At 50.8% G+C, this 21885-nt stretch overlaps 1 protein-coding gene across 3 annotated transcripts; it reads right to left on the bottom strand.

Annotated features, from left to right (window-relative positions):
- Nucleotides 1–2257: 2257 nt before the first annotated feature.
- ANP32A (acidic nuclear phosphoprotein 32 family member A) lies at nt 2258–21809 on the bottom strand. 3 transcript variants are annotated; one of them, XM_068696419.1, is made up of 8 exons: nt 21577–21809; nt 8832–8981; nt 8568–8690; nt 6706–6904; nt 6406–6504; nt 4825–4922; nt 3871–3931; nt 2258–3681 (listed from the first exon to the last, which is right to left on the bottom strand). In XM_068696419.1, the coding sequence occupies exons 1-8, from the start codon at nt 21628–21630 to the stop codon at nt 3620–3622; spliced, it is 846 nt and encodes a 281-aa protein (XP_068552520.1). In that variant the 5' UTR covers nt 21631–21809; the 3' UTR covers nt 2258–3619. The 3 variants fall into 3 exon arrangements, with proteins under 3 accessions (XP_068552520.1, XP_068552521.1, XP_068552522.1); XM_068696420.1 differs by having other exon boundaries at nt 6406–6492; XM_068696421.1 differs by lacking the exon at nt 6406–6504.
- Between the last annotated feature and the right edge of the window lie 76 nt (nt 21810–21885).

The raw sequence follows: 21885 nt of genomic DNA, 5'->3' as shown, positions 1-21885 counted from the left end.
CTCCAGAACAGGGGATGTCCCTCTGCGTTTATCCAAAATTTCCATTCAAAGCGATCTGGAATGCTAAATGTGGACAAGCAGCCCCGCTGTGGGCAATGGGATGAACCCTTCCCTCGCTGCCACGAGGTCTTAAGGCTGAAAGAAAAAATATTTAAACTCCTGGGGGTGGGGGCTGCAGCAGAGTCAGCACCTGCAGCCACCCTCCTCCTGCCCAGCTGGGTAACGCTGGCGGCTCTGTGGCCTTGGGGACCCTTCCTGACCTTCACCTGAAGCCTGTGCTTTGCCTTGGAGCTCGGCAAGAAGCTCAGGTACAAGCAGCACGATCAAATCAAGCAAGGAGAGGCTGTCCTCGAGTGCCAGCAATGCAAACCACCAGGCCATTATGTTATTAAGGCAGCACAGGGATCGCAGTCCCCATCGGTCAGCTGGGCGCATTGCAAGCGTGAGCAAGAGCATCTCCTCCCCGAGCATCTCCTCCCCGAGCATCTCCTCCCGAGCATCTCCTCCCTGCCTGGCACGCATCCTCGCACAGCCCCAGGGAACGGGGCAGAAATGCCTCGTACTGAGCAGAGCATCAATCCTCAGAGCTGTGGCTTCACACACTGCCCGCTGGCTTCACCAATAAATGCAAAAATGCGTATTTTGGAAAGCTGAGTCTGAAAAGCAGGGTCATTCCCACAGCCCCAGCAGCGCGTTTTAGGCAGTTTGAGCTTTACAGCAGGTTGAGGACAGCAAGGCAAAGTAAAACACCCCAGAAGCAAAGTCTTGAGATGTCTGAAATAGGAACCAAGGGAGGGCTCCACGTTGCCTTAAGGCTTCCCGCAGCCCCTAAGGTGCTCCAGGTAAAGCAAGATTCATATTACACGTGTGCATGGCTGTGGGTTTTTGTTTTTTTTTTCCAAGAGGAGGCTGTAAGCTGGTAAATATCTTTATCCAGCATCCACACGCAGACACAGCACTGGGAAAAAAGCCCTGGGGTTGAAGCGTGACAATTGGACACTTCAAGAAAAAAAAATGTGAAGTTATCCACGTTGGGCAAACGTCATTTTTGTTTTCCATGAAGCCTGATAGCTGCCCCCTCCCAGCACCCAGCCCTGCTGGCCTCCAGCTCCTGGCCTCCCCCCTGAGCTCCCCAGATCGGTGTGGGTTTGGGGAGGGCTGAGCAGGGAACAGGACCCTGATGTGGTGGGATCGCAGCAAACTCCACCCCTGGGCAGCAAGGGGCTTACTGCTGCAGTTTTCTTCGAAACCTAATTAATTCCAAAGCAAGCTTCGAAACAATTAGCAGCACAAAGAAGTGTCACTTCAGTGACACCTGGGCCATTTGTGCCTACAAAAATGAAGAGCTGAAGGGTTTCTGAATGCTTCCAAGATAAGCCAGCGGTGGCTTGCTGGATCCCTGGGTCCAGCTTAGTCTAATCTGGTTTAGTGTGACCCAAGGAGTTGTTTTTTTTTGGGGGTTGTGGCTCCTGGGCTTGGCTCTGTGCTGTAGGAGCCCAACCTCGCCCTGCCCGTTTCAGGGCTGGGTTTCGCAGCAGCGGACCCCCGGCTGGGGAGCGAGCACCAGTTTGCCTGGTTCTCTAAATAAATAAATAAATAAAAATAAAATAAAATAATTAAAAAAAAATCAAAGCAACCCACAAACCAGCAGCACACCTACAAAAGGACAGATCTTTGTGAAGGGATGCAAGGATGGAGGAGCAGTACGCGACCTTCCGCAGCATCTCGCTCTCCGGCACGGCACGTCGGCAGGGCTTTAATGCCCACTGCACCCCTCGCCCCTAAAACACTGCTCATCGGCAAGAGGAAAACGTTCAGACTTAGCTTAGACCTGGCAGCAACTGCCCCGGATGGTGGCGGGTGATGAAGCCCAGGTCCCAGCCACAGCGCCCCGGGGCTCGCAGGAACCGTGGGATCTCGCCCGAAATCAAGGGTTTTCTTCTGGGCCTGGGTAAACAGGGACAGGATTAAACAGGCAGCAGAAGGGAACACGCCAAGTGTAATATTCAGGGTGGCAACGCAGGAAAAAAACGCTCCTTCTGGAAGAAAAATGGCACGCGGTTATTTACATGAAATTCGGAACCTCTCCCTTGGTTTCGCCCAACCGTGGCTGAGGGTAGTTGTGCAGAGCAAAACGTATGATCAAGCTACTAAAAATATCGGGGAATTTACCAGGGTAACTTACTGAATGCCTCCTGAAAAAGCTAAGCAGTTCATTCCCCGTGGCCCATTTGACTCAAATAAGCCACAGAAAAAATTGTATAAAAAGATTTATTGAAATTCATCAATGACAAACAGACATAAAACTCAAAGTTTGGCTCTTCTGGGAAAAAAAAAAAAAAAAAAACTGTTGCAAATGTATTTATACAGATGAAATATTGACTAGGAAATACAAGTCACTTCTAAAGCTATTTTAAAGAGGGATATGAAAGTAAAACTGTACATTCACTAGGTATTTTCAGTCATTTTACTGACTTCCACTAGGTAAGAAAATACAATTTTGTATTAGTATCTCGTGCTTGAGTGTATGAAAAGAAACCTCCTACCCTACATGCTGAACTGCCTCCTGTATTTAGGTTTGTAAAAATTTTCAAAGTATATAGCACAAGTGGAAGTAGTTTCTCATCACTTAAAATTGACTAGGTGTTATATATTACAGACCAAAATAGTACACACCTTATTTAAAAGGGTTGAAACATTTTTTTATTACAATTGTCAAATTCATTTCACTAGTAACTCAGGAATTAGGAACACTTTTTATATATATTTATATATATATTTAAATGCCTGCCATTTTCAGTGTGTTGGCTATACCCTAGCCAAAAAAAACAAACAAAAAAAAAGGCAACAAAACAAACAGAAAGGAAAAAACACAACACACGGGGAAGGAGGGGATTGCAAATTCACCCCACAAACCAGATCCAAAGGAACACCCCAAAAACAAAACAAAACAAAAAAAAAGAGAAAAAAACAAAAACAACAACGAAAAAAAAACATTTGGTCACTATTTACAAACAGCAAAAGAAAAGGTACCTACAAAAGCAGGGACAGCATTGGCTGAAAATGGCAGTCATTCACGGACAGGCAACAAAGAAATCACTTTATCAATATGCCATTCTCACACCTGTTGCTGTGGAGGGACGCTTTGCCTAGATTTGAAGCATCCCCCAAAAATGCTTACAACGTATTTAGTGACTGGCAGCGGTGGAAAATCCCAACAACCAAGGATATTCGGCTGTCTCAGAACAGAATATGTGTATTTGGGGTATCATCCACTGATCTTAACTTTTTTTTCCTCTTTTTGAAAGATGTCAAACTATCCACTCCAATAATAAGAAACAAATTACCACTTGGTTTATACTTACTATTGCAGTTACAGGGACTAAGAGAGGGACAAAAAGAAAAAATTTAAAATGAATAGGAGGAGGAGTGGCAGTAAAAATAGTATTTTATTCCCTTGCCCACCCAGTCTGCTTCTCCCTCTCGTTCCCACAGCAACATTACAATCAGAAAAAAAAAAAAAAAAAAAAGAAAAAAAAGGTTGGGGGTGTGGGGAGGGGAAATACAGGGTAAAAACAGTCAAATCACAATAGGAAATTTTCAAAATAGGTTATTCAGTTTAGTCATCTTCATCCCCTTCGTCTTCAGGTTCTCGTTTTCTCTTCTGTCCCCGCTCTTCATCTGAAAAATAAAACACAACTCGAGTTATACGGGTGCTCCCACGTGTTGCTGAGAAGCTGAACAAGTTCAACAAGCTTCTACTTTGGCAACTGGCTGGCTATCAAAGGAGCAGGAATAAAAACATGAGCCTGCTTTTTATATATACATATATATATTTAATTTCTAGGAAAAAATAGATTACTGCCATACCGGGCTCTTCTTCATCTTCATCATCGTCTACCTCACCATCGTTATAGCCTTCTTCATCCTCCTGGATTTAAAACAAAAAAAAAATATATAAGAAGTTGGTTTCAGCTCAGAGCCTTTCACAATTTGGCAATATCCAACAGCATTTTACAACGGAGAGAAAAAGTCCTTGAAGCATCTTAAACAAAAAGCAAACAAGAAGGCAGACACTTCCCACACACTTATATAAGTGTAGTTGCTGGAGTTTTTTTGCAGCAGCATAACTGGACTCTGGCCCATGTTTCACTGCAGAAAGCTGTAGCAGCCGCTTCTAGCTTCAGCTCCTCAGCAAGTAAATGGCTTTGTGCTTCAGCTGCCATGAAGCTGCAGATTTTGTTACGACGCCCTGAGCTTAGCGAAACGCGGTGATTGCTATGGGTGAGCTCAGTGGGAGCAGGCACGTGTTTTGGGGTGAGGAGAGGTGCAAGGAGCTCCCGGTTTTGAGCAGCTGGCCTTCAGTGGATATTTTAGCCCCGTTCCCAGTGGTTCTGCTAATTGAGGCAGAACGTGACCAGCTCACACACAGCAGCTGAACCACGCCACGAATTCAAGCATCCCACAGAACCACGAGATACGGGTACAGGAGGAAGCTCGGTCTCAGATCATGGGTCAGTAATTCAGGTACCACTCTCTGTGTGTAAATCCAGCCCTCCACAGGCCCCCACACTGAGCCTGCAGACATCCCTGTCAGCACTGACAGCAGCCCAGGCAGCAGGATGATTTCATGTCAGCGGTCACTAGATGGCAGCTGGCTCATACAGGCGCTCCTCAAAGCCACCCCCAGTGATGCTTCTCAGGTTAAAAAAGCAAGCACGTGCACCCCGTACCAAAACCCTCTGTTTTTTGATCCGTTTCTTGCCCAGCTATTCCCTGTTTGTGTTCATTCCACGCCCGTTATGAGCTGCACGAAATCCTTACCTCCTCTTCTCCGCTTACGTCCTCCTCTTCTCCTTCCTCCTCCTCTTCCTCATCTTCTTCGTCTTCTACTACCTGAGCGTCATCATCATACTCCTCTTCTACACAAACGAGATTAACCACTCAGATATTTAAAGTTTTTTTTTTTTTTTCCCAACATTGCTGTCTGACACAGAAGCTGCAACCAACACCAGGAGCGAGCTGAGAGCATTGCTTCGAGGCGGTGATGAATTAAAAGCAGCTCTCCAGCTGCCAGGCAGGGCTGGACAAATCCTCTGCCTCTTCAGTCAAGTGACAGGGCGATGTGGCAGCTGTGCCCATGCTCAGAGCCGCTCCAGGGCCCTGACAAAAATCACAGCAGCCTCAGGACTGCCTCAGCTGCTCCAGTTCCCCCTGCTGATGTGCATTTTAGAGCCCGTGGGACACTTGCAGCTCTTCGTCTGCAAGCGTCCACCTGCTCCCAGCAGAGGCTGGGCACGACTTCACAAGCCAGCCATGCACTGGGAGCCCTCCCCGGGGGATGCTCCTTGCATTTTATGCTACCAGAGCAATGCAGAGGGGTCACACACGATCCACCACGAGTTTGCAATCAAGAGGAAAAGTGCTTCAATGCAACTAGCCCAAGCAACAAACCAGGAACGTTTTCCATGCTGCGGGAATGGCGTTTCGGAGCTTTTTCATGCATTTCAACACAGGCTCAGCCTTGTGCTCTGAGGAAGAGAACCTGTCCCTGCTGAATTCCTGCGCTGCTGGATGGCAGCACCCCTCTGCCTGGCACCGCTGCGGCGCTCGCCCCTGTCACCAGGGCTCGCATTCAGCACTCAAGGGAAAAGTGCAAGCCCAGCTATTCTGCTTTTGCTGCGCAGCTGGGTTTGAAGAGTCCAGCAAATTCCCCAAACCCAGCCTGACACCCAGCCCAGGCACACGGATGCCTCTGGGTGCAGCCTGCCGGGGAGGCAGAACGGCACCTACACGTGGTGGGACGCAGAGTTCGCTTTCCTAGCATTAAAAAGTTCCTTGCTGCCTTTCAGAGCCTGCCCCAGGAAAACTTCAGCACTTACCCTGTCCTCTTCTCCACCCGATCCCAACCAGTTCCCTTTCTCTTCACGGATAAGCTATCCCCTCCTGGTATTGCCTGGGCTCCTCTGCTCCATTCCTTGGCTCAACCACCTTGTCCTATGCCCACTCTGCCCTTCTCCATCAGGGTCTACACAACCACACGTGGCTTCCCTGATCGTGTGGCTCCTGGAAAACTGCAGCATCACCTCGCCTTCTCTTCCCCATTTCTCCCTTTTGTACCCATCCCCTGATGTTTACTGTTCCCTGAACATTTCCAGCATCTCACTGCTCGTCTTACTCCTCCTCCTGGCCCCTTTCTCCTACCAGCCTTTCTCTCCCCCTAGAAATAAGACTGAGAAGCTCTCTCAAGCCCTGCCCCCTCGTTCCCCCAGAGGACACGGAGCTATTTCTCCTTTACAATGATCAGGAAGGAGCTGCTGAAGGCAACACCAAGCCAGAGCTGGACACAAAACGCAGCCTGTCAGTCCTTCCACTTCCTCACGCCAAGCAGCACAAGCCACGTACCGTCTTCATCCTCCTCCTCGTCGTCTAGGCCCTCCACGTAGCCCTCTGCGTCAGAGTCCGGCGCTTCTTTGTCGTCCCGATCTTTCACTAGAGATAAGACTGAGAAAGTAGTTCTTTCAGGCCCTGCCCCTCTCCTTTCCCCTCGTTCCTTCAGAGGACACTGAGGCACGCCTCCTTTACACCATCAGGAGCTGCTGAGAACACCCTTCTCTTGCCAACAAGTCAGAGCTGGAAGCAAAATGCACCAGGCAGCATATCGCTCCGTTAACTTACGCACACCCAGCAGCACAAGCCACGTACCATCTTCATCCTCCTCCTCGTCGTCTAGGCCCTCCACGTAGCCCTCTGCGTCCGAGTCCGGCGCTTCTTTGTCGTCCCGGTCGTAGCCATCGAGGTATGTGAGTTGCGGGAGGAGCTTGAATACGTTTTCTCTATAATCGTTCAAGTTGGTTACCTCGCAATTGAAAAGGTCTAAACTCTTCAGGTTTTCTAACTTTTTCTGCAAGGGAAGAAAAGCCTCTGAGGCCCAGCATCGTGATAAACCACTAAGAACAGAAAATTCAATGGAGTTAAGGTGTTCAAGAGCTTCCAGGACAAAAGGGGTCGTTTCGCTCTCTGCCTCCTAAATTGGAGTGGGACAGAAATCTGCACTGCTTCTGTGCTGTCTGAGTGGGAAATGTTCTAAAATTCAGCATCTTGCACGTGGAAGACTGAGGTTTGGAAAGAGGCAATGGCACAAAATCATATGAACTGTGAGGGACCAAGCTAATGAATAGCAGTCCAGGGAGTTACCCCGAAGGGCAAGGCAAAATATTGGGGTCAGATGCATACAGAGTGCTATTTTCAGTGGAAAAAGAAACAGATCATACTTTAGACACAAGATTTTTTACTAGAAGAGATTCTAAAATTTTTTGATGATGGTACCTCTCATTCTAGGTGAAAAAGAGGCTTAGAATAGGGGAAAATATTTAATTTATTAATTTTTAATAAATAAATTCTAATATAATCGATATAAATATTTTAAAAATATTTAATTAATTAATTTATTTTCTGGAGGAAGTGGGCTGCATTGCCAGCTGCACTTCCAATAAAAGCACGAGCAGAGGGGTTAAGGATTTGACTCGGGTCTTATGAACTCTCTCCCTTCTGGAGTTTAGCACGCAGAGCAATGGTGATGTCAAGAAAACAAGTCTGAAAGTGGGAGCAGTTACAATCCTCTCGCTCAGTTTAACAGCCCTACTTTCCCCTTCTGCCGGAGGAAAGGCGAGCCAAGACGGGCTCATTGAAAACTGCTCCTTGAGACACTTAGGAGCAAGTATTTGGGAAGTAGGCATGAGCCGAAACTCTTTGTTCCTAGAAAATCAAGGACACGCAAACCAAAAATTAGGAAGTAGCGCTAAGAAGCACTCCTAGAACCGACAGTTGAAGGTTTTTGGAACGCCAGCCTGATAAACCTGACCTGTGCACTTGAAATAAGGAGAATAATGGCATTGTAAAACAATGGAGAGTGATGGCAGAGAGCAGGAGAGGCGGTGGGAAGCTGCAGGAAGGAGCTGGAGGCTCAGCGACCGCTGCCCTGCTGGGACCAGCAGGCTGAGCACGGTGCTGCAGCTGGTCCTACCAACACCCACACACCCCAAACAGAAGTGGTGCTGCTTATTTTAGGCTGAATATCTCAGGGATGGTGCATCCAGTCCAAGCAGGGACCCTGGCTATGGGAGACAGACCCACAACACGAGCCAGCCGCCAAGAGCCGACTCTTGGCCATTCCCTCCCCTTGAGTTATCGTGGTGCAAAGCTGCTGCTCTTCCCAAAGGCACTGCTGGGTGAGAGCAGCCTGGGGGGGCTGTCCCCACTTTGCCTGGGGCCAGGACAGGTCCTGGGGCTGCTCCTGGCAGAGGGCTGGCCGCTAGAGGGAAGCAGCAGCTCGTGGTCCCCGCCGGGACATCGCACCCTCGGACGGGTGTCAGCCCCATGGGATGGGTGTCAGCCCCATGGGACGGGTGTCAGCCCCATAAGATAAGCACCAGGGCTGGATACATTCAGTTACAAGCTCATTTGGCGTTTCAAAACCCAAAATATCATCCCCACCAAGCCATCGCATCGCCCCTTCTCATCAAAAAAATTGCGTTTTTATTTCGCCCCGCGCCGCCCCGACTTACCAGAGGTTCTATTGTACCGAGATCTTTTATTTTGTTGCCACTTAGATTTAGATGCGTGAGGTTTGGACACTTTTCTGCCAACACTTCCAGTCCTCCTGAGATTCTGTTGTCACTTAGCTCGAGCTGAAAGGCACATCAACATCTTGAGTTTTTAGTGCAAGCATGCGTCACAGAGCAGGTTGGTCAGTCATTAATTAAGGCAGGCAAACGACTAATTTACATGCAGCATATCGCAAAGAGGGAGAGACAGGGCATTTCATTTACCTTCTTAAGTTTGTTTAACTTTGGTAAGTTTGCAACTGAGGTTAAGCCTACGTTGATTGTACTTAAGAATTCCAGCTCCTCGAACTCATCTGTAAGGCCTTCGATTTTGCCTTCGTATGACCTGCAGTTGTCAAGAACGAGTTCTTTAACCTGGAAAAAAAAAAAGAGAAACGCAAAAAGAGGTGAGTAAAGGGAATCAAGATTTCACTCCCAGCCCACGCAGAAATGAAAGGTATTCCATCAAGCTGGCGGGTATGCAGGAGGTTATCTCCCGGGTCCGAGCCCTCACTTTGCCAGCACGCCAGGTGAGCGTGGTTGTTGGGCTTTGCTTCAACCTCTGTGTTGTTCTGTAAGCGGTGGAACCGAGTCAGAAACATTAATCCTGGCTTGGGTTATTTGGTTGTAAGGAGTAGGTCTGTGTTTGGTAAACGCGGGCAAAACGCACTCTTAAAAAAATAGGAAAATGGGATTTTTAAACTAAGCTACTGCTCCTGCTCCATGCAAGAACTCTTTAAGCTTTTCATGTTGCTCAGGCAGCCCCGAAACCCAAATGTGGGCACGGGCAAACCTAACCCAGACCCCAGAGTACGCCCCCAGCCCCTCTCGTTAGGGCTGCCCCACTGCACTTTAGGGGAAGATGAGCTCCAACGAGGTGACTGCTTCGATGGGCAATGACAAGGTGTGATCCACACGATGCTGGCAGGGGAGGTTTAGCCAGTGCAGCTGCTGCTGGAGGAGCTTTACCCCCCTTTTCTTATCTCCCCTGCCCCATTGCAGCCAGGAGGTTCAATGGGAGGGGTGAGATAATGTCCTGTGAGCCTGAGCAGCACAGGACCTGCCCGTTACAGGCAGGGTTTTTTCTTTTTAAAAAAAGAAAAAAAAAAAAACATCACTGCCCTTTTTTGCAGGTGCTATCTTTAACGGCCACAGAGCAACAAAAAGAAGCTGAGGGAGCCCCACCCCGAGCAAAACTGCGGGTTTCACCCCGGGGCTGGGGCAGCCCCGCAGGGCTCGAGGCCACGAGCAGCAAAGGCTGAATGATTTTTTTTGGGGGTGCTCTCTGGAAGCTCTGCCCCCAGCACTGTGACTCCGCAGGAAGGCCTCACCCACGGGAGGATATCCAGATGTTTTTCCAGCAATTAATTATCTCGGGGGGTTACTTTCTAACCCGGCACACAAATAAATACCCAGAGCACGGGGCTTTGCTCAGAGGCCTGGAAGAGGAAGAGGATGCTGCTGCTTGCACAGAGGATGGGATAAAAGGAAGTTTGCAAAAACGTAAAAACGTGAAGCAACTCCTCAGTTTGCACCGAGGACAGTTAATATGCAAATATTTAATTTTCTTAATTTTTTTTTGTTGTTGTTATTCCTGTAATGCTGCTGCACGGAGAAGAATCCTGTGTAGTGTTACAGCTCCCAATAACATCCCGAGGTTTCTAATTAAATCCCAAGCGCTGAAGTCAATAGGGAAGTCAGCCCAAAGCAACACGAGAGCACAAGTGATTCATTGAGAGTAGGAGGATCGGAGATAGACAGGAAATACGTTTTCCAAGACTCTACAATTTTCCTAGAAGAATTATGATAGGGAATGGCTACACAAAAGTCTCCCAGAAGAGTTTTAGAGGCTGGTTAGAAGAAACCAAGGAACGAGGCAGATGCTCCAGGTCCCGCATACATCTATTGCACTGAAAGGCAAACCAAACCAAAGGAAAATTGAAATTTGGATGGCAGGAAAGCTGCTTTGAAGGCAAACATGCCTATCACCCTGCTCTAACAGCATTGAAGTATCAGGGTCCTGCAGCGAGATCAGCTCGGGGGCAGCCACACTCAGCTGTCTCAAACATCTGCTTCACACACACCCCCAAACAAAAAAAAAAAGGAAAAAAAAAATTTAAAAAATGAAATAAAAGAAGCCCCACCCCGGAGCCAAGCCTCCCAGCAGCACATCTGTGCCTATCTGCCCCTGTCCTCGCCCCGTTATCTGCGGGGGCAGCACGGGGCCAGCGCCCACCTCCCGGGGGGGGCGGCTCGGGGAGCGGCTCCCTCCATCCTCACAACCCTGTGGAAGGGAATTTGTGAGAGCACGGTGGAAGAAAAGCCGACTGCCTTCTGCTTTTAGGCTGATCCTCTTAGGGCAGGACTGCCGTTTCCTCTCTGCCTTTCCAAAACCCCGGTTCTGACACGGAAGCGCACCGCTCTCCTCTTTGCCGTGCCCAGAATTGAGACACCAGGCACGAGTTGAGTCGAAGCAGCTCCACGGGGAAGCTCCCACGGAATAAAATTGTTTTTTGCAAGGGGTCGAAGGCTCGCTCACATCCAAGGGCTCCGTCAGGGAACGGCAGCGTGGGCTGCGAGCACTCCAGCAGCGTTATTTTTGGGGCTCGTGGTGCCCCAGCACACCAAGTCACTCCTGACAGCACGGCACACGGAGCAGAGCTCATGGCAGTACCAAAATTTATTTATTCCAAGAGTCAGGAATCCCATGGCAAGCACCCACGTGAGAATAAGGATGAAGGAAGCAGAGTTTCTCCTGCCTCCGCTGCGGTGTGCGCTCCCCGTGCCATCGCAGCCAGTTCTCCTCCCCGCACTGACGACTGCCACCAGCTCAGACGGTTTTTCTAAGTGTTAAAGACACCTCCAGCAACCTGCCCGTGTCTCCTTAGGACTCGTTATTTGGCGATTGATGAGTATTTGGTGATTAACGGGAGCCCGTCAGGCAGTGATGTCCCATCGGTGAGCGGACACGGCTCTTGGAGGCCCCGCGGGTTATCAGTGGGACACTTTTCCAGCTTGCTGGCTGCCAGGCAGGTCTGCCCCCCAAATTTTTCCCCCTTCCCCAAAATTTTTCCCCCTTCTGAGGATGCTGGGCCTTATCTAGGTATGCCCCAGGACAGCCTTGACAGAGAAACAAGCATGGATGTGACTGGGAGTGGAGGGAGGAGAAGCCAAAAGTGACCTTTGTGGGGCCACATTCCAGCTGAAACAGCTCACCACCACGGAAGGGTGACACAGGGACTGCGAGCCTATTCCTCCTGGTATTCGGAAAGCTGCATAATTTTAAGGAAAATCCCAGCCCTTGAATCACTCTCTGAACATCCACTGAACTTTGCATGAACACCCCGCCGACGCGCAGTACGGCTGTGAGTTCTGGACGTGTCTTCCCTCATATTTGGCCACCAAACCCCAGGATAAGCCTCTGCCTGATGCAAGCCAGCGCTTTTTCTGAGTCTTCTTACAAACCGGAGCAAGATGAGAGGTCCTCAAGGTGGCTGTGTCCTGCTGCAGCCTGTGCATTGCGGGGTTTGGGTGCCAACCTCGTGGGGAGAGGCAGGAGCTGGGGTCCCGATCCAACGCACGTGGCCAGCCCCACTACCATCTGTGCCACAACACGTAAGCTACTTGAAGCTCTAAAAGGAGCGGGCACTAATTTAGGAGCAAGACAGACCATACAGCCTGCGTTCATCTTTCCTCTCTCCTCTCCAAAATTGCTAGGTAGCGGGAAAGAGCAGAGGAGCACCATGCCACAGGTAGCCAGCCACTGCACACCACACTGCCACACTCACCTCAGCAGCCACCAGGGCACCCATGGGTGTCAAGCAGAAAATCTAACGCAGGTGCAGCTGTGTCCTGCCGTAAAAGCTGTGATTTCAGCAGCACCGGTGGCAAACGAGGCTCTGTCACTGCCCCGGGCAGGGACACCCTGCATCGTCCAGCTGGCAGCGCTGCCTCGGCATCGCCGCCCTCGCAGGTGCTTCCTGGACGTCTGCGCCTTTCTGCTTGAGTTTTGCTTTGTGGTTTGCTGGTATCGGGCTTTAGCACCCAGCAGCCACATGGATGTACATGAAGGGATTGCAGTTTCTTCAGCAAAGCCTTCAGATGGCGAGCTTCGGGCTGTGTCCCAGCACGGGTACCAGCCACGCACCGGGTACCCTTAACACAGCCCCGCTGTGTACCGCGAGGCTGCAGCCCGTTCCTGGGGCAAGCACAGGCAGCCACGTGGAAACAGCCGCTGGATTTCACGGGAGCCTCAGCAAGGAGATCACAGCTCGCTGCACGTGTAGGTACGGGGCAGAATATGGGGCAGAACCCTCCTTCCCCTGCATCCCTCCTCCTCGCTCTGCTGAGCTCCCAACACACACGATGAGCAGAATTTGGTTACACACGGCCAGCCACCACGCAGCACAAGTCATCGCCTTAACCTTCAGTCTCCATTCCCACAGCAGCACGGAAACCAGATGAGTTTCTGCTGCAGAAAGCCTGCAGCCCACGGGCTGCAAGATCCAGGGAAGGGGGACTCGGGTCCCGAAGCCAGGTCTGCGGCTGGAGGCTTCGCAGCGTGCTGGAAGGACACAGCTGTGAACACAACTTTGCAAAGATAAAAGGTGAATTTCCAAGCACCGTTCTGCTGGCTTTACAAGCAGAAAGAACAAAAGCTGAAACATCTCATTTCCAGCCCAGTGGGTTGGATGTTTTTGAAGCGCACGCTGTATATGGTACCTCAAGGATAGGGATATCCCACCATGCAGCATTTTAACCCAAAAAATGGGTAAAGAAGAGGATGTTAACTTTGTCTTGCACTGCTTCCAACCAAATGACACAGGGAACATGGAGAGATGTCCTTCGTTCCTTTCAACCCGATGGAAACTTCATCTGGAGGAGGGCAGAGCTGCGGGAAGCAGGGACGCCTGCTGTGCCAAGTGGAAGCCAAATCCAAAGGACTTCTGAAAGCAGAGCTTTGTTTTCTCCCGGTTGTACAAACGTTTCTTCAAGACACTTGGGTTTCTGTCTTTGGGGTTGGTTTTTTTTGGGTCTCAGAATTGTGCAGAGTGTGTGCAAAGCCCTGCTTTGCTCCACGGTATGGACCGAGCATGACCTTTGCTGCTGTTGTAGCCAAAAATTGGGCTCCTCCTGTGCGTACGCTGTGTCTGGATCTGCTCTCACGCAGAGCTGGGGATCCTTGAGCAGAAACGGATCTCCTTAGGTTTCTATTCCACCTGGAACCTTGAGGTACAAACCAGAGAAGCCAACCATCCATGGTCATGATGTTCTCGTTGGCTGGGGGCAGAATGGCTTTGACAAGGCTCAGGACACTGCCCAAGCCTTGCAAGGAGCCCATCGTTCACGCGGAGCTGCCCAGGATGCTTTCCATGCTCAACTTTTACAAGCTTCTCCCAAAGTTACTTCTGGAAGGAGTTAAATGTTGCAAAAAAATCTCATTTCAGGTACCACCTGCAATGTGATCAGGCCAAAAATGCTTGAACAAAACATCTCATTCAGTACCTTGTGCCAGCGAAGCAGCTCTGAAGGCTCAACGACACGATAACTTCTGCTCTAAGATGGTCACCAAAACGTAACCAACCTGAAGACCCGATTTTATTTCTTGTTTAAATATCAGCATGTACACAGACCCTTTGCCAGCTGCATGGAGGACAGATCCTCAGCCACCCGAGAGCACCCCGTGGTACCCCACACAGCTCACGGCGAGAGATGGAGGAAGGTGGAACCACCTCTAACCCAACGTGGGGTTCAACGCCGATGAAGACGCACCCAAATTGCTTCTCGGCCTCCCCAGGCTGGCTGCGTGCCCCCCCTGCCCCTGGCGTGCTGCCCGTGTGCAGGGAGGGAGGGAAGCAGGTGGCAGGGCACCCGCTGCCTCCTGGCGTCCTGCCACTGGGATTCCCCATCGGCAGCTCGGGATCGCCCGGCGGAGACGCTCGGGGGGAGGACTGAGCCACACGGAGAGGATTTTCTAGCTTGAATTTAGCAGGGAAGGGAAAATTCAACAGTGTTGGTGTCCTCTGACCCACCTGCCAATAAACACGTGGCAGAATGAAACTCACGGGCACCAGCTACAGGTGACAGCAGTAAAGGTTGTGTTGTGATTTTTTTTTTTTTTTCCCCTTTACCAAACCAATGTTTTACCTTGGATTTTGGTATGTGCCCTCAAGGTTTTTATCGCATCTCAGCTGCTCAAAATAATAGATTTAACTCACTTGCAGTACGTCTTAACCTCTGAAAGCCAGTTAGCCAACTACCAGGTACCCTGCACAGGCTCTGGGCAATCTGCAAATCCTGGGGCAGGGAGAAATGCTGCCCCAAGTACGGCCACAAAACACCAACTATCCCCCTTTCGGTACCACGCGATTCACTGATGCTGAGCAGAGCAGTTCCCACTGCAGCCTGGTCCAACGCAACCCCTCCACGTCCAGTTATTTTGCCGATTTTGTATGAAATCATGTGAATTTACCATCGGGCTTCAAAATTCATCTAGGGTTTCTCCAAATGATGCAACCCCCAAACTTTTGTATTTGAATTCCTCTTCTGCATCTTTCCCCACGCTCGGGACGTGGGAGGATGCAACCAAGGAACAAGAAGAAAAAAATTGCCCCGGGACCACACGGGCACCTCTGCGGGCATCTGGTCCAGCCCTGGCTCTAGCAGGTTGCTGATATCCCTGTACAAAAGCACAACAAAAGCAGTTTAAAGCCACCTTTTAAACTCCTCCTAAGCTGAAGGATCCATGCTAGGGATCCCCACCTGAAAGTTGGGCTTTGTTGATGCCTGCTGCCACGAGGCTGGGCGCAGGACAACCTCCTCCTGGCTCCTGCCTCACCTCTGCCCCGGCAAAAGGGATGAGCGATGGGGAAACACGTGCCTTTTCTTTTCGATGTCTTTGTAGCCGAAGCTACTCGCTCGTCAGAGCCAGCGTGAGGCTGCTCGCACAGCTCGGAAAAATCTGGCTGAAGAGCAATGAATTTACTTTTTCTACCCTCTATTTTATACGCCACAGCCATAAGCTCTGAGAGCAACTAACACAGCTCCAAGCAGCCCTATAACCCTTCGCTCTGCTCCTGCCAGAAACCTCCTGCTCCAAACAAAACAAAGAAGCAGCAGAAGGGTTAAAAGTCATCACGGCTCTGAATGCACCTTACGCTCGGATCCAATTATGAAGCCTTTCCAGCACTACAAAACTTGCAGAGCAGATAACCTACTGCTGCCTTCCTCAAGGAACAGCCCCCCCAGCCAAGAAACCCCATGAGTCACATAAACACACTTCCACACATTTACAAGGGTCACTATGGCCATATGCATGAGCAGCTCACTAATTAATAAATCAGGGACAGGCTTTGGGGACACAGAAAGCTGTTCCATTCAAAAAGTCACTAGTTTCCATTTGGGTTTCTACTGCTGGCGGCAGAACTCCGAAAAGACCCCAAATATTTATTTAGACAGAGGCTGTTTCAGATATGTTAAGTGATTAAATCGCTCCATCTCTACATTAAATGCTTTTTAAATTTCACACTGATGCTGGTTGCTTCTCCTTTCCCAACTCCAGGGGCTCGGATGATGCACGGACACGCGTCAAGGAGCGCTGGGTTAAATTAACACCGGCTTCAAGAGCAGGCTCTGGAGATGTCAGCTGCTACACAACACGTTAGCAAAGCACACCGGCAAAAGATAAGCTTTTCCGAGCTCTTTTATGGCTTTGGAGGGAAAGCCATTCATTCGAGCATCCGCTCCTATTTTGCAGGTCCAGCTCTTCTCAGGCTTCCCCAGCTCAGCAATTCCCGTACCTGTAAGGCGGGAGGACGTGGGGGAGGAAGGAGGAATCCATGGAAAAAATGAAGTGGGAAGAACTGCTCGACATCAGCCTTCTGGGCCGTAAGCATTTAAGAAAACCACCAATAATTATTCCGCCATTTAAATGGACAATTAAAGAGGCATCACTGGCATAGATAATATGGGCTGTTAAATACAGAAAATAAGATAAAGTCCTCAATCCCTGCATGCAAGTGATGTTACTTTAAAACTCTCCGAAGTTCTGGGTGTAGGGTTAGAGGAAGGTATATCCTATCCACTGATACATAATGCACAAATCCTGCTGCGAGGATAGTTACACATAACTCAGCCACATCGCCTATACCACAGATTTGGACTAAGCAGCTTTTTTCCCCCTCAATTCAACCTTGTTTCTTCAGAAAACGCACTCCCTGATGGTTTACAGTACAATTACACCGCTTAAAATCCAGCTATTTCTCTTCTTAATTAATTTTTTTATTAAGCCAGTTCCAAAATAAATAAAATTTTAAAAAAGTTCTGGATACAAACTCACTTGTATGGCTCAATAGTGTGACTGCCCTTTAGATATTGCTGATATTAGATAAAAGCTACCTCTTTGTTGTATCTACACCCTGCTGTCAGCTACCTGAGTGGTGAAGTGATTGAAGTCTGCACAAATCCACGATAATCTGCACGTGCTGCGTTATTTTGTGTGTGCTGATCCCGTGGCACCCTAAACACTACCACACAACCCTCCTGTCCCACTTGGTGTCACACCTGGAGTAGATCCCCTTTCCGTCCGTAGGTGGTTCAGCTGGGGGAGGAGTAAGAAAGCGCGTATCTGTACCCATTTACAACACCCAGGCTTCTTTAAAATGCAGGTCTTTAAAGGGATGCCTATCACTTTAAACTCTTTACTGTTATTATGAGCATCACACCAAGGAACTAGCTTGGGGAAAGAGCTTTTTATTTATATTCTTCATATGAGAGCACACTTTGCATAGATGCTTGCACTCTATTTCCCTTCAGTGTTAAAACCTACAGAAAACCAGCGAGAAATCAGAATTCAAATAAGCTTTAAAGCGCAACAAAAGAGTTGGAAGAACTGTAAGAAATACCCAGTGCTGCAGTCAGTATTTTATCACTGTCACAATTTTGAGCTGATAAAGCTCCTTTCAAAAGCAGCATTCAATCCTCAGACTAAATGACCCGGCATGGTAGCTCTAAGCCACTGGAGTTTTGTGCAGTATTTCAAAAACGTAGCTCTGCGTCCCGCAGCCAGGGAGTCCCCCTCAGCACTGACCTTGTTTTACTGCCTCTGCATGGTACAGGTCGAGCTACGTACGCCAGGAATGAACGGGAACACCCTCGAGTGTGCCCAGGTGAGCATCCTCTCTGTGGAGAGCAGTGGTTATTCCACCACTGGCTGATGGTTTGGAGGAAACCCACGTGAAATAGCTGCATCTGGCCAATTTCTGGCAGGCAGTTATGTGTAACAGGACACTACAGCGATACCATCAGCAAAGTGCCAAATTCTTTGGTGAGTGCACTACCCTAAGTGACCATGTCGTGTAATGGGTTAAAAAAGTTGAAGTAACCGGGCTGAGAGTGGATGTGAAAGCTCAGCCGTGGCTGTGCAGCACAAATTTCATGCACCCAAACCAGGGATGTCTCACCAAGACACACACAGACACAACCACAACCAGATTTCTGATGCTCTGTCACCCCAGACCTCTCACCAACAGTGAATTCATCTAAAAACAAAGCGAGGAAAAAAACACAACACAGCATAAAAGGAGTCTGAGGAAGAAATAGCTACTGTATAATCCACTTTGAGACACTTATAGTACATTTTATTAGCTAACATGTAACCTTACAGGGCTGTATGATTTAACAGGTGAAGTAGGTGAAGTATTACATAGTATTCTACACCAGGACTGTATGAGATAACCCATGGCATAAAATAGTCTGGTAAGATCAGAAAGAACCCCAACACCTTATCAACATCCTCTTACCTAACCTTGATTTACAAAAAGTTCTGACCCTGCAAGCTCTGGTACTGGATTAAATAGGAGATGTATTGCAAGAATTGAGCACCTATAGGGCAGAAGCTCCAAAAGAAGTAAATAAATGTATACTTGTGCAGCTATTTTCACAGAGATTTATATATGTTACATCTAAAACTTCGAGGAGGATGATCTTTCACAGATCACACAAGCAACGCTGTGCGTTTATCAAAGCAAAGACTAACACCAGCGACTGACAGAACCGTCCTGTTCATGCCCAAAGACTTACAGAAATCCATAAATAAACAACACCTGCCTCTAGACCTGCTTCTAAACTCAGTTTCAAACGTCTCACCTAAAGCAGGAGGTGGATTCAGCTGACTTATTTTAACGGGGACTTGAGAAAGGCAGCGTTCAGCCTGCACCCCTAGCTGCACGTGCACGGTCTGGGATCGAGGCTTCCACAGAACCGACCGTAAACACAGCGGCGGTCCCAAACGGCACCAAACCTGGACGGATTTACTCCTCTAATGGGCCTGATGGGCCAACGGAGCTTGGGAGGGCTGCTGCGGACAGCTCGGTGACAGAACTGAAGGCTGACGGGTTAAGAAATAAAAATAAAAGCCAGGTTAACCAAGCGCTGCTTTACAGCCCACTGGAGGACGTGCCTCAGCTGCAGGGGAACAGAGAAACGCCACCAAACAGGGGCTCTTTCTGCGTGCTTTTGAGTAAGTCCGAGCAGAGCACGAAGTGAACAAAACCCAGATGTGTGTTTGGGAAGGGGGAGGCACTGTCCAGAAAGCGTTAAAAGGATTAAAAGCCTTTGGGCTGCGGGGCGGCTGCTTAAAATGGTGAACAAGCCTCCGGCATCGCGCGCGTGAGGCAAAAAGTAAAAAAAAATAAAAATAAAAGAGACAAAAAATGCCTTAAAAGCTGTAAAAAATATATTAAAAGGGTTTAAAAAAAAAAAAAAAAAGGCAAAGCGGAGACCTACCTTCCCGCCGGGCCCTGCCCAGAAGAAGGCGTTTTCCCGGCTCACGGCCGCAGCGCCCCCCGCCCCAGCGCCCCCCCCTTCCCCCGGGCAGCCCCCTAGGAGCCCGGTTGGGGCAAAAAAACAACGAAAAAGGGTTTGGGGAAGGCGGCGGGGAGGCGATTTTCCCCCACCCGGGAAAGGGGGGGGGGGAGGGCTCGTTGTCAGAGCCCGGCGACAGCGGCGACAAAATGGCAGCGCGGCGGCCGCCCGTCATGTCGGAGCCGCCGCCCGGCCGCCCCCCGCCGCCCCCCGGGCGCTGAAGGGGAGAAGCCCGGCCCCGCTCCGCCGCCGCCCGGCCCGGCCTCGCTGCCTCCTTCTTCTTCTTCCTCCTCCCTCCTCCTCCTCCTCAGCGGTTCGGGAGGGGAGGACACAACATGGCGCCGCGTCCTACTTGCGCTGCGCCGTGGCGCTGCCGATGCCAGGAGCGGCTGAGCCGGGCTAAGGGGGGGGGGCTCCGGGGGGCGAGCTCCCGGTCCCGGCCCGCTTGAGGCGGCTCCCCCCCGGGGACCCCCCAACAACGAGCCCCGAGGGCCGGGCAGGGCCGCGCCTCGCCGGGGCCGGCGGCGTGTGCCGCTACGGCGGGCGGGCGGGCGCCCTCCTCCTTCCTCCTCTTTCCTCCTCCTCCTCCTCCTGCTGCTGCTGCCGCCGCTCGCCCAGGACTTTTTTTAAAGTTTAAAGAGCAGGTTACATAAAATCTGCCCGCCTTTGTGTCCCCCCCCCCCCCACACTTCAGACGTCGCGCTGGCCACCGAAAAGCCGCGGGGCCGCGTTCCAGCCGCCTGCCTCCGCCCTCCCCCGGGCGCCTCCCGGAGAGGTACGTTCCCCTCCCCGGCCCCAGCCCCGCTTCCAGCCCGGTCCCACTCCGGGGCACTCCCGCGACCCCTTCTCCAGCCTCCCCACAACGTGTGGGACCCCCATTCCCCCCCACTCCGGGACACCGAGGGGCTGGGGCAGCCGCCCCTCAACACCCCCCCCCCCCACCACCACCCCCCTGGGCTGAGGAACGGGGGGCTGGGGGTGCCGGGACCCCCGCTCCGGGCCGCGGGTTCGAGCCCCGCCGCCGCCGCCGCCCGCCCGTCGGAGCGGGGCCCGACCGCATCTGGGCACCCCCCCCCCCCTCCAACAGCCCCGTCCCCGGACTATTTTCGTGTCCTGCCAAAGTTTCTCGCCGCCGTTTATTTTCGGGGAAGGCGCCGAACAACAAGCCCCCGAAGCTTGTTTTTTTTTTTTTTTTTTTTTTTTCATTTTCCCCCCAATCTCGGGGAGAAAAAAAAAAAAAAAAAAAAGGGCGAAACGGGGAAAGGGGGAGGAAGGGGAAAAAATTTAAAAAAAAAGGGGGGGAATAAAAAAAGGAAAACACGCACACACACACATCCAGCCTTTTTGTGCGTGTGTGTGTGTGTGTGTGCGGGGATGGAGGGGGTGGAGAGTGCATTTATTTCTTGCAATATTTTGTATTCCACGCTCGCACTACGGGCAGCGACACCAGCCCTCTAAAAACGCTAAGTTATTTGCTTAAAATTCTTTTTCCTTTTTTTTTTTTTTTTTTTTATCTTCTCAGCATCTGGAGAGAGGGAGAGAGAGAGAGAGAGAGAGAAAGGGCGCGTTCATGAGGACTACAAAGTTACAAATATGGCTCCCCAGTCTCTCCTGCCTGATCACTGCACAGAAACGAAGACGCACTTTAAACTCAAAACCATTCGCAACTCACTCGCAGCCCCTGCCTGCTCTCCCTGCCCAGCACCCAGTCCAAATATTTGCGAACTAAACACGCCGGAGAGGAGCACCAACTTATTTTTATTTCATGCAACCGCCGGCCCCCCTTTCAATGCGTCTCACGCCGGCGGGGCCGGGAGCAGCCCCGGGGGTCCCCGGGGGTCCCCTCCCCGGCCCCATAGGGCACAAGGGGGGCTCCCCCCCGAGCCCCCCGAGCCGGGCCACGCACAGGTAGGCACCTCAAGGGCAGCAGCGAGCAGCAGCAGCGGCCCTGCCGCCTCCCCCGCCGCCCCCTCCCCAACCGCGCCGCACGTTTTCGACACGTTTGAACCCAAAAAAAAAAAAAAAAATCATCATTAAATAAAATACGAGATGGATTTTTTTTTTTTAAAGGGAGGGAAGGGGGGGGACACGGCCACACATTGCTTACATCTGAGGGCGTCCTGTTCCGCAGCTCTAAGTGGATCCTTTTCTTCATGTCCATGGCCGCGGCTGCTGGCGGGAGGCGCTCGGCTGTGCCCGGCTCCGCTGGCGTGGTGCTGACCCCGCTGCAGACCCCCCCCCCCCTCCTCCTCCTCCTCCTCCCCCCGAGGCCGGTACCGGGAGGTCTCGGCGGGCTCCAGCAGCTCCGCTCGGAACCCCGAGCCCAGCGCCGCGGCGAACACTAACCTGATAACTGCGGAGGCGGGCGCTCCCGGGGGCTCCGGCTTGAGCGACGTCTCCCTCCTCCAATCACCGC

Source organism: Anas acuta, chromosome 12 (genome assembly GCF_963932015.1).
Source record: "Anas acuta chromosome 12, bAnaAcu1.1, whole genome shotgun sequence".
In the NCBI taxonomy this organism is placed as follows: Eukaryota; Metazoa; Chordata; class Aves; order Anseriformes; family Anatidae; genus Anas; species Anas acuta.
The sequence above is the reverse complement of the archived record's forward strand: the minus strand, read 5'-3'. Positions and strand labels throughout refer to the sequence as shown.